General features: G+C 35.1%; 1 protein-coding gene across 1 annotated transcript in view; it reads right to left on the bottom strand.

Annotated features, from left to right (window-relative positions):
- Positions 1-3,109: 3,109 nt before the first annotated feature.
- The window catches only part of LOC111403224 (protein ILITYHIA), a 43,424-nt gene continuing 34,220 nt past the window's right edge, over positions 3,110-12,313 (bottom strand). Inside the window, exons 23-40 of the mRNA XM_023031648.1 lie at positions 10,260-10,366; positions 10,113-10,164; positions 9,912-10,018; positions 9,773-9,832; positions 9,571-9,685; positions 9,298-9,408; positions 9,032-9,169; positions 8,841-8,963; positions 8,634-8,705; positions 7,673-7,785; positions 7,327-7,485; positions 7,031-7,127; positions 6,765-6,947; positions 6,331-6,525; positions 5,084-5,263; positions 4,865-4,997; positions 4,082-4,160; positions 3,110-3,472 (exon numbers count right to left, since the gene is read on the bottom strand). Coding sequence (XP_022887416.1) covers positions 3,430-3,472; positions 4,082-4,160; positions 4,865-4,997; positions 5,084-5,263; positions 6,331-6,525; positions 6,765-6,947; positions 7,031-7,127; positions 7,327-7,485; positions 7,673-7,785; positions 8,634-8,705; positions 8,841-8,963; positions 9,032-9,169; positions 9,298-9,408; positions 9,571-9,685; positions 9,773-9,832; positions 9,912-10,018; positions 10,113-10,164; positions 10,260-10,366 — 2,067 coding nt within the window. The 3' untranslated portion in view covers positions 3,110-3,429. The remainder of the gene's footprint in view (positions 3,473-4,081; positions 4,161-4,864; positions 4,998-5,083; positions 5,264-6,330; positions 6,526-6,764; positions 6,948-7,030; positions 7,128-7,326; positions 7,486-7,672; positions 7,786-8,633; positions 8,706-8,840; positions 8,964-9,031; positions 9,170-9,297; positions 9,409-9,570; positions 9,686-9,772; positions 9,833-9,911; positions 10,019-10,112; positions 10,165-10,259; positions 10,367-12,313) is intronic.

Here is a 12,313-nt window from a genome sequence, read left to right as displayed (position 1 = left end):
CAATTAAAAATTATGGTAGAAAATATTTCACTGAAGTCGTCCAACTTAAAGGCTTGTTTAACGTTGGTTATCCAATTTCAATTTGTATAAAAAAAAAATTGATTACAACATATGTTTTTCTTTCAATTTAACCATTTTTTTTGTAAATATTGTCAAAAAAAAGGAATTTTGAATGTGGCCGAAGGAATTTTGACCCACCTAGTTTTTTTTGTCAAGACATGATTTGAATGATAAAATATGTGTTTGCCAAATCTCAAGTTTTCTATTTTAATAGTTGAGTTGGGATGACAATGGGGCAGTCGAGTCTAAATGATCCTCCTTATCTCAAATTTTGTTTAGAATTTTTTAAATGATTTGATCCATGTTTCTTGCCCCCATTCACTTATTTATGTAATTTAAATATAAAATAAAATAAGAGTTGGGGCGAGTTTAGGGTGGAGAACATATTTTCCATGTCCATCCCTACCGCATTTTGGACAAGGCAATGCAGGACGGGAGTAGGGAATTTTACCATCCCAAATTGTAAGTCTTTAACAATGATAAATGATGCGTACAATGAACTCATTCATCATAAATTATGTTATATTTAGTAATAGTTATAGATTGGCTGTTTAATTGAACAAAAAGTATAATGTAGGTAATCGAATTGATATAATTTGAAGATTATTGATCAAAATGAAAGAAACATGTAAGTTGCGTGACCTCAGGTGCAATTTACCCCTAACTAAGGCTGGTATAGTTTACCAAACTGGGCCATTAATTACTAACTAATTATGTTTCTTTCTTTCTGTCTTTATCGTTAATTAGTACTAATTAATTATGTTTCGAATATTTCAAATGCGAGGCAGCGAAACGCCCACGCATATCACATCATGATGATCAAATCGTGAGTTGTAAAAATTTAGTTTAAAAATCTTTTGCCGTGAAAATTATTATTATTATTATTATTTGGTCTCGACATGTTTACTTGTACAATTTTTATTTAAATATGAGGATAGGTCTCGATGTTCAAGACTATTTGATTGTGATTTTTAATAGCTCTTATGATCAAATGTGAATATTATTTACGGGATACAATAATAACCTGGAGATTTATTACTCAATCAACGTGTACATGACATATGTATCGATTTAACCAATTGAGAAAAATAATCGTACTTTAACCGATTGGACCACCTTTGAATCAAAAAAGATAAGAGTTCAACTTTAATAAGCTGAACACCATTTGATCATTGTGAAAATCAGTGTCAATCGATAAAAATAAATTTTTCGTGACACGAATGAGACCTTGATATTGTAAAGGGGTGCAGGTTTCATGAGGCAGGCCAGTCTTTTCGTCCCCCTTATTCTTGGATAATGCTGTTTGAGTTACACTCTCCACATGGAGAAAGTTCGCGCATAATTTATTGTATGTGGGTCCTCCTCCATGTGCGAGGGGTGTAAACTCGTGTATACACATAATTATGTATATGTAGCATTACTTTTTTTTTCTGTCACTAAAACAAATCAAATCATAAAAAATAAAAATTATGTTTGATAGACTGATTGTATCTTGTCGTTTTTTGTTAAATTTACACATGTTCAGTACATTTTGGCACTTCTACAATAGGAAAGGTTTATTATTATGTTTTCTTACAAGAGTAATATTATTCATAGTCGCTCACTCCTACGTGGCATCCTACATGACGGTTATTGATTTAATATATTAATGTACTAGTTTCTTCTTGCATCATATAGTAAATCACTAACCACCACATGTATGCACGTAGAACAACTGCAATAGTTAATGACTGCGAATAGCATTATTCTACTTAAAAACCCCTACCCTACACCTCAAGCAGTTCTCAAATTTGTGCAGATTATAATGTAAAGAATTGGGCTAGCACAGCCCCCCACATGTGGGGGGCCCACCATAAATTTTAAAAAATGGTGGGCCCCTCTATTGCGAGGGGGGAAGGGGTGATGTATGTGCAGCGAGCACTCCTCTAATATAAATAGAGATGGTAATCGAACTCGTCGGCTTGGTTAAGAAAAAACTCGAGTCGATCTGAGCCCGAGGTCGGAGTTTCAACTCGCGAGTTGGCTGGACTCGGCTCGTTGACACCCCTGGATATAAATGGAGTAAACACATGGGTTAAGTGATAGTGATGCATGGATTAGTCATCCATGGACAAATGAATGTGTAAAATATTGTAAAATCGCATTAGGTTTAGCAAGTTAGATTCAATAGTGTATAACATAATTAAAAAGAAAAAATGGGTATTTATTAATTGTATTATCTATCTAATTATCTCTATTATTTAATTTATTTTAATATGAATATACATAGATCCTCTTTTTTGTGTCTTTCATAATGAACTTTTCCTTTTAAAAATCGAACACTCAACTTTTCTATAGTAGAATATATAATTTTTTTTTTTTTCTAAGTCAGCACGTCCAACGAATCTTTTAAATCTAGACGGAATGGTAGATTATAACCATTTTTTCCTTTGCTACATTAGATTAAAGAATTTTTTTAACACTTTTCATTTTGCTTATGTAGCAATATTTTTAAGCAAGCCATTGAAGTAATGGAGATGCTCTCATGAACTCGAGTTGCGAATTGAATAAGTCGCATAGCAGCATTCGACACATACGCCCTTCTATGCTCGATAGGCTTGACGTTGATGCTGGATGAACTTCTATATTCACCATGCAATGAACGTTATATCACTTCGAGTTTAATGTAACGCTATATTGGTTAGTGCCTGTCTCGTTTGATGATTTTTCGGAAACCCCTTAACAAATTGGTCACTGATGAAGATGTGTCGACCTCAGTTACTGCAAAGTGTCCAATTCCGTTCCGTCCCTATACCTGATCTGTTGCTGCCAACTAATAATAGCTATCGTTACTCCAATTAAGAATTGCCTGCAATAAATAGCACTAAAAGGGCAGTGCCATCTGAGTTCTACAACAATGGAAGAAAACTTGCCGTTCGTTTATTTCAGCCAGATCTAACATGAATCTTACAAATCTCGTCTCAAAACACCGAACAGGCCGGGACATTATAATGAACAAAGATTTGGGTTGTTTTTCTCTGTACTATCCAACCCAACATGTAATAACAGGTATCCAAAACATTACAATTTTTATTAGCAGTAAAAAATTTCATCATTCTACAAAATTTGTACAAAAATGGGAGCTCCCTCAAAGTTCCCACAAGGTCAAAATAATTCTCAGCAATAAATTTTGACTAAATACAACACAGAAAGGAACCAATTGAGGATAAGGTGCGTGTGTGTGTGTGTGTGTGTGTGTAGATGTGTAGTACTTTCTTCTGACACTGACAAGGAAAGGAAATTTTGGTTGAACTTTGAGTCTCTTAAAGATCCCAATATTGAAGGGATATTATAAAAAGAACTGAAATATATTAGCTCACAACCAGTTTATCAGCCAGTCACCAAGTCATCTTCACCATCTTCACTGTCATCACTGCACCGACAGAGCCAGTATTAAACAGCATTACACAATAAAGCAAAGAAGGCCCTTGTTTATTAAAACTCAAATTACATGAAACAGAATATGTGAGAACTACATCTTCTGTCTTGGTAATGGTCAGTCACTTCAAATCTACGGTCAATCAAGTCAAAATGCCTTTGCTTAAAATGGAAAAGAGAAGTACATAAAGCTCCTTTCACTGATAAAGATTGCTAATGGATATGCACTATGTTGTCACCCCTTTCTAGAACTTTCCCTAAAAGGCCAAAAATTTAAAGAAACATTGTACATATTGAATCATGTTGTACAGGTTTGAGATAACTCCTGGTGAATGGAAAATAAAATAATGGGTAATAACTGGAAAATGTAAATAACTTCCCTCAACAAGTAACCCTTCACACATAACGTACACAAATGTAAATGTGTGTACATAGAGAGACATGTATATGCAGAAGTACACATACAGTGATGCACTAAATATTTACTTGGAAAAAACTTAATTGTAGTTTGCGGAGAGAGAAAATGATCAGCCATGCCAGAAGAATAACAAAATAAAGCTTCTAAAAAATATTCCGGCCAAAAAAAAAAAAAAAAACACTTCACCTGTGTTCAGGAAGCTTTGATAATCGTCTTGCATCCAAGCCTGATATATATTTTTGAGCGGCTTGAACATTTTCTGCTCCTGGAAATTAATAACAGAAAGTGGATGTTTTATGATTTAAAGAGAGGACAAATAAGATCCAGGATACAATACAACGGTCTCCCAGATTCGTCCATGCTTGTGCAGAAACTAAAATTATAAAACCATGTATGATGCCCTGGGTTTATCTAGATCATGTGTGGCTAAGTTTAAAAGGCTTAACTAAGGCCTATTTGATGTAGATTTTTTAAGAATAGATTTTGTGAAAAATGATTTTTTTATTTTTTTTTTTTTGTTTCTTCTTTTGTGTGTGTTTTAATTTCCATTTTTTGCCAATTCCTAGGACTAGACACGTTTACTATAAATATAGGACTCCTCTTTCAATATTTTTGGTTAAAAGGTAGGGAAAAGTTATAAATCAACTTGCAAAATCATTTTATTGGGAGAATGAAAATGAATTTTCAAGAATCTCTACCAAACGGGGGCTTAATAATAAAATTTACTTGTATGCAAATGATAATTTTTAAAATAAATAATAGTTTTACTGGACAAAGTAAAAAAAAGGACTTGCTCTAAAAGTAAGGTCTTTTTTCTAAAAAGAACAGAAAAATGAACTCATCTAAACATGCTAGGAAACAAAAAATAGTAAATTAAAAGTAACTTTGGCCTTTTTATGCTTGGCCAAACATGCTCCTAGTCATTAATATTGACGTAGGATTAAAAATAAAAAATAAAAAATTACATACCCTTTGTCAATTGGAAGGTATACAGAGCACATCTTTCAGCAGCAAACCTAACAGTTGCAGATCCATCCTTTATGCATTCAGCAAGTACAGGACCAAATAATGAAACATGTATTATGATGGCGGCAGGATTGACCTACATACAATTTAAGTATAGGTAATAGCAACATAGTATAAGAAATACGAATGAACTACACTGATGGACACACAATAAACATGTACTTTGGCAGCTGCCTTTACTGCAGACAAGGCCCTTCTTCTGACTTCACTTGAGTCATCCTGCATTGCCGTTACCAAAGATGCCAAAGTTTCTGAATGTGCAGTTGTGTTTGCAGGATCACTTTGGATTTGGTGAAGTAAAAGTCTCCCCAGAGATCGAGTGGATGATTCACGAACAGGGAACTAAATAAAAATGTAAGTATCAATACAATATGCCAGTCCAAAATAAATACAGTTCGATTCCACTGTGCTCTGCTTCAGTAAAATATCGATGCATGTATCCGAAATTTACCCATTCCCTCAAATTTTTAGCATGAAATCTTTACGCATTTCAAGTTTCTACCAATACACTTTTACGTTTAAAAGGGATAGAAAAGTATATGAAGGTGCTACTATCGAAAACATTGTACAGAAGAATGCATCTGACAGTAACTGTACAGTTCGACTACAAAGTCTATAATGCTGCATATAAAGGGTTATAGCACGTCCAAAAAATATAGTCATTAGATATGGTCATGTCATGTGATACACTAGAGTTAGGGTCAAAAGGAATCAAACAGCTCTAAATTAATCCTGAAATTCAAGACAATATAAAATACTTCGATGTTTTATTTTTTGCACTTAGTAGTGAAAATACAGAACAGATACGATAAGAAATATAGACTAGTGCATTATAATTCCACTATTCACTATGAAAGTTACTGAGAACTACTTTCGGTTTGTAAATTTTATTATTTCCTAGTTCTTAACATTCAAATAGTAGTAGAAAATAGCAACCAACCTTATCTGTGAGTAAACAAAACTCCACAATCATAGTAAAGAGAACAACTTGAGTGTAAAAAAATTCTGATAATGATCATGATTCTTTAGCTTAGAATGTCACAAGCTTAGAGTGACATGTATTCTCCATCATATACTTCTTTCATTATTGTCATTTTGCCTTTCACTAAACGGGTCTCTTTAATTTTTAAGATATAAATCTACTCAATTTACTAGATGTATCAGCATACCATTTTGTTTTGCATAATACAGAGAATATGATAGTGATGATTAATAAGTAATCATCAATCTAACTAAACTAAATATTAAACAGCTCGAAGTCAAGAATTGGCTAATTTCATGTCTTTACCGTGCTAATCCATGAGAAAGAGAGAACAAAGTTGAAGTTAAGAATTATCCAGTTTTCTTCTTAAATTTATAATGGTGAGATATCTCAATTGAAACTTCTGGCAAAGCAAAGCAAGCAATACCTTCTCATCCTTCAAAGTACTTCTGAGACTATTCACGACGACTGTAAACAACGGAGAAGCATAAACTATGGAAGGTTTGTGCCTAAGAATCGATGATATTGCCAGTACAGATCCATGTTTTGTGGTCCAGCTGGAAGCTGAAGCCGAATCTGTGAGTTCCTTGAGCACCTCAGAAATCTGACCATCTTCCAAGTACTGTAACACCATTGTGGCAATGCTTTGTCAGTAACAAAAAATACAAATGTCTAACAAATAATTGGAACTGATTTGGACAACATAAGCCTTTTGGAATAAAACATGAAATATACTGCCGACAAAAAACTCAACCCTTATTTTCACAGAAGTTTAAACTGCAATCCAAATAAAACCCACTTGCAGAGATTGTAATATCAATTGTAGTAAATTTGATTTAATTATTAGAGGCTTTTACTAACCTGTGATACAAAGCCCAAAATGCCAGCAGAAGAACTTCGTATATGGTCATCGTTATCGTATATCATGTCCTTCAGTTGGTTATAGATGCGTGTTTGAACAGCACCACTCACATTTTTTCCAGCGTTCCTAATTACACCTTCTAGAGCTCTCAAAATTGCCTCCCGGATACCAACATCATCAGCCTTGTAAGTAAGAATTCAGCCGTGTTACATTTTTTCTATTTACAACTGATGAGCAGAAATGATACATAATAACTGATTATCACCTGCAAACCAGACAGAAGATCACCAACTAAAGGATCAACCCTATTACTGATTGCACTAAGCTTCCCGAGGGCAAAGGCAGCACTTGATCGAACAGTCCTGCAAAAGAACTTAAATAAGCACAAAATAGGAGCATTTGTTCAATATACTGTCTTTTTGGATAAAAGTTTAGCTCTTGCAGATGCAAAACACCCAAAATAACAGCTATTTACTCATAAAGCTCATAAAATAGGCCAATAGAAAATGGTTAAACTGTGGGAATCCCCTTCTAATAGTTAAGAATAGATGTTATTAAAACCTCGTGTTGTCCTGTAGACACTTGATGAAAGTCGTTTGAAGCTGGGGAAGAAAAGGCTTTAGAGCCATCCCACCCTTCTGTATTATGATGCTCAAAGTTGACAGAATCGCATTCTTTACTTGCCAAGGAAATCGGTCCCCTATAATACGAATTAGTGGCCTGCAGAAGAAAACAAGTGACTACCAAAGTCAGCCTTCTTGATTTGGCTAAACCCAAAGATTCATATGAAATACATCCCTGATCAGAAAACTGATACTTAAACATGACATGAATAATACACTGAAGCACAAGGTTTTCATAATGTTCAGATAACAGTATCCATCATTTAAAAAGCTATTGTACATACCCCGTGATTGGAATGACAAAAGGCTTCAAAGCTTGTTCACTCGTCACTTCAATCAGCTCCCCAAGACCCAAAGCCGCTTGCTCTCTTAATTCAGCAGATCCACTTATAAGACCCTGAAAAAGTAAATAGCACATCAGAATGTCAAGGAAATCGTAAGAGCTGGAAGGCATTGAAAAGAAAGAAAAGGGAAATTTGATCCTTCAGAGATAGCATCTGAGCCAGAGAGAAGGGCACATCTTCGTATAAGAATCAATCACATGCTTCATAAGCACAAATACAGAATAAATAAGCATCCTAGATTTGTCTTTGGATAATACATGACACATTTTTTGCTGCATTTTCCCAGTCCTAGTCCAAACGGCAGTTTAGCATGAAATACTAGTTTGTTAATTGACAGATGAGAGAGAAACGAAACAGTGTTACAAATTAAGCATCACTTTTTCTCAAAAGAAAACATCAACGGTGGGGGAAGCAATTGAAACAACTTAAAGTCATTAAACTATAAACAAAAGATATCATATTTATTTTGTCAGCCTATTTTTTGTGGTCCCTCCCTAAGGCACCAGCCCCCAACCCCCATGCACGTTACCTCATGAGTGCCATAGTTCCTCCAACGAAGGTGAATTACACCCAGAAGCCACTGACCACACCATCCCTATCCCTGGCTAGCATACACAAACCACAAACTCCACAAGCTTAAAATCCTAGAACAGCTCAGCCATCATAAATACGCATCTTCACTTCCCCCCCCCCCCCCCCCCCCCCCCCCCCTTCTTCTTCTCACAAACACATCCAAGCAAACCACCAATGCCAAATAGAAACACTAAATGAAGGCAAAAATGTCAAATTATCAGTACTCTATTGGTTAGCTAAATAAACAATCCAAGCCAAACCAAGAACTCATTTCGAAATATTAGAAGCATTTTAACACTTCAGTTTTGTAAGCAGAAAGGTGAAATACCTGGAGAAAAATTGGAATTACAGGTTGAAGAGCTCTAGGGAGACAAAATCCAGGTATCAAAACTGGTCCTCCCTGCAATTATCAAACATTATGTAAGCATTTCATTTGAAATGAAGGCTCTTGAGGTGCTAAGATTCATTCTAAGCACCAAGCTTCAAACTGTACTGGACATTGACGTCTGAAAACTATGCAACCAAGTAGACATACTTTTCTCTTTCGACGTTCTTTATCCCGGGATGTTGACACTGCATCACGAACCAACTTTATATATGAAGGAAGAAGCTCTTTAGGAACTGAACTTATAACCCTCGATAAAGCTTCCCAAGCCACCTGTAGTTATGACAATATGAACATGGGACATGAAGTTGAAAAGTAAACAGAACCACTCCAAGCATTACCTCAACTGTGGCAGGATCTGTGTCACTGAGTAAAATTATAAGGGTAGATATCATGTTCGGAGCTTCATCAACAATATATAATTTGCTGTTTTGGAAGAAGTATCCAATCAGATAGGACGAACTTAGTCTAATTGAAGCCTGCAATGACAAATAGTGACTGAATAAGGATTTCTCAAATTCTGAATGTACATGAATTTTGTTTTTCTTCCCTGTGAAGCCGTGAGTGGGTTTTAAATTATCATAAAGCATATAAAACAAACTCGTGCCTGATTATCTCCAACTCCTTTAAGAAGTTCCGAAATCAAAGACTCAACGCCTTCCTCATCGATAACCAAGACAACTGTTTCTGCAGCCTTCTTTGCCAACGTTTGAACATCCTATATTTCAGGGGAAAAAAAGCGATCATGAAAAATTATGTCCGAACAGAAATCTAACAATCATTAACCACATGGAAGCATATAAGACATATACAAGTAATACAACATATGGACAAACTGCTTGGGTGGATTTGGTGCGCAAGGGAATGTGCAACTGCATACCTCATCACTGTCACTCATTGCAGAGAGTAAAGCAGGAAGAATGGTACCAAGATGGAAGTCAAGACCAGGACCAGCAACCTCTGCTAAAGCAGCCAAAGCATGCGCATTGAAGGCGCTGATAGCAAACCCAAAGACATAGGTAAACAACATACCAATATATGTATACCAAAGGTTTGAGCAAACTCGAAACATATAAACATACTTAAGTGGAAGGTTCACAAGCTGAGGGAGGATGTGAGGCAGCACAACAGTGGTCCTGACACTACAAACAAGAATAAAGGACAATTAATACAACAGAAATAATGCAATATAACAGCAGCTGTATAAGACAGCCAACATACCTCAAGATTTGTTTTAGGCCATCAAGAGCAGTATCAGACATTTGCTCATCTTCTAAAGCATGCAGAAGTGTTGGAATAATTTCATCAATTGCTTGAATACCAGCACTCTTATGTCATAACAAAACAGAATCAACTTCTATTTCCGAGCATCATAATAGAGATGAACTTCCATAAAACCATAAGCAGGTACCACGAATGTACCTTGTAAAGAGTACTGAATGCCATGCCTGCAGACTCACGAACCTCAGATACGCTGTTAAAAGTGAAAAACAAAATATGTGGTCACTCGTAACCTTCCTCAATGTCATTTTATGCACTAATATAACCAAGTAAGATTTACTGAAAAACCTGTCACAAAGAGCAGTCCGGATTGTAGGGATAAGCTCGTCCATAAAAGTCAACAGCTGACTCTTACCAGCACTAGCCATCACTTCACTAAGACCAATGCAGACACCCTGAAATTCAAGTGTACATAAGGATTAAAAGTAATATAAATAAACTAATAGTAAAAAGTTTACTGATCCAGATGTCCACAAATCATTGGTTATACTTATCGTGATTAGACTGAAGTTGAAAGATCATGTAATGATTAATAATTATGCCTTCTCAGAAGAAGTTAGAATTTGGGTATACCAAAACAAACATGTTCAGTTGTAGTTGCTAAGGGTCTAGGTCATTTGGACCTTCCAGTAAATCTAGCAATGAAGCAAATGAAGTTACGAAAAAGGTTCATGTAATCAACCTCAAATTTATTAGGAATATGGCTTAGTTTATTGTTTGTTGTCGACCAACTATTTCGCGACACGTCAAAAGTTTAACCACTTGGTCTTGAAGATTCACGTTTATTGGGGCCACAAGGTAAATTTAGGATGTATAACAATACTCAAGCAATTGTTATTCAGGATCTAGAAGACCAGTCCTCCAGAAACATAAACAACCAGGCTTGAGTACCTTTCAGTTTCTAACTATTATAAAAGGGTTTTCACGTGCATTATTTTGCAACCTTTCAATAAACTAGGTAAGATACTTTTGTGTAAGTGATTTGTTTCTGCATGCTTTTATATTCAATTAAATATGCATGAATTGCCAATGGACCTTCGGGTTCCCTAAAAAGTGATATGAAATAAAATGGGTGTATTACTTGATCGCCGATATACTTCATAAAAAAAGAGTGGTATGAAGTGTTTATTCTATTGTCATATAATTGTCTATAAAAAACTGCACGTATCTTATTGGGTTTTTTGAAATACTCACTTTTACAAAAGTTTTACAGGTTAGTTCGGTTGAATGGAACTGTAGCGGGATAGTGGTGTGGACTGTCAAAAGGATTTGGAAAAATAAAAATATTAAGCTTTTTTTTCATCTCCCAGTATATTAGTTAGTTTTATTTGTTAAAAGACACGTTTATTAATTAGTTAACTATGTTTAAATTTTTTTTTTAGATATTCGGATTCCACATTTTAATTGATATTTATGGTTGAAAATAAAGAAAATTACTTTTATTTGTGTCGGTTCCTCATTTAACGTAAAGATCATTGATTTTTTTTAATTTTTTTTTTTGTAACACTCGTGTTTACAAAATTTGGGGTGTTACATAAATGATATCTTGGGTATATAACTCTCAACTGATGATTTCCATAATAATAATAATAATAAAATAAAGATTTACCATGCAGGTTTCAAACACTTAAAAGAAGTAGCTACAATTTTTACTTCATATACAAAGTTTTCTTGATCATTTGCATTGAAGCAAGATGTGAAGAATTAAGGCAAATCACATAATATCTGATTCGCAGGCTTTGCAAGTCCTAAATCCAAAAAATGCCAAAATAACAATTGTATGAAGTAGGAAACAGATATCTTTTTTTTTTTTATAGGTAATCAAATAATTTTATTACTTAAAAGAGAATACACGTGGGGTGTACAATCACTTTAAGCTATTAAGGAAAAACATGAAATTAGGACCCATCTACAGGATTTCTAGCCACAGTATTAAACCAAGAATACAAGGTAAAGTAAAATGTTTCTCTTATCTGCTCTCTTGTCTTTGTTTGGTCTTCGAAGCAACGGTTGTTCCTTTCTCTCCACACGCACCAAACAATACAGCCCGGGATAAGGTGCCATACTAGTTTGCTATCCTTATCCCGAAGTTTTCTACGCCATGCCCGTATCACGTCCTCTATACGACGAGGCATCACCCAATCCATAGATTGTGAACTGATTATACTGTTCCAAATCTAACATACACCATCACAATGAATGAACAAATGATCAATCGTCTCCCCATCCTTCTTGCACATATAACACCACTCAGTTGCATAAAAGCCTTTACGACGAAGATTATCTACCGTTGAGACCTGTCCCCTCACAACTGTCCACAATAGGAATGCCACCCGAGGAGG

The sequence above is a fragment of the Olea europaea genome, chromosome 1 (assembly GCF_002742605.1).
Source record: "Olea europaea var. sylvestris chromosome 1, O_europaea_v1, whole genome shotgun sequence".
NCBI lineage: Eukaryota > Viridiplantae > Streptophyta > Magnoliopsida > Lamiales > Oleaceae > Olea > Olea europaea.
The sequence above is the reverse complement of the archived record's forward strand: the minus strand, read 5'-3'. Positions and strand labels throughout refer to the sequence as shown.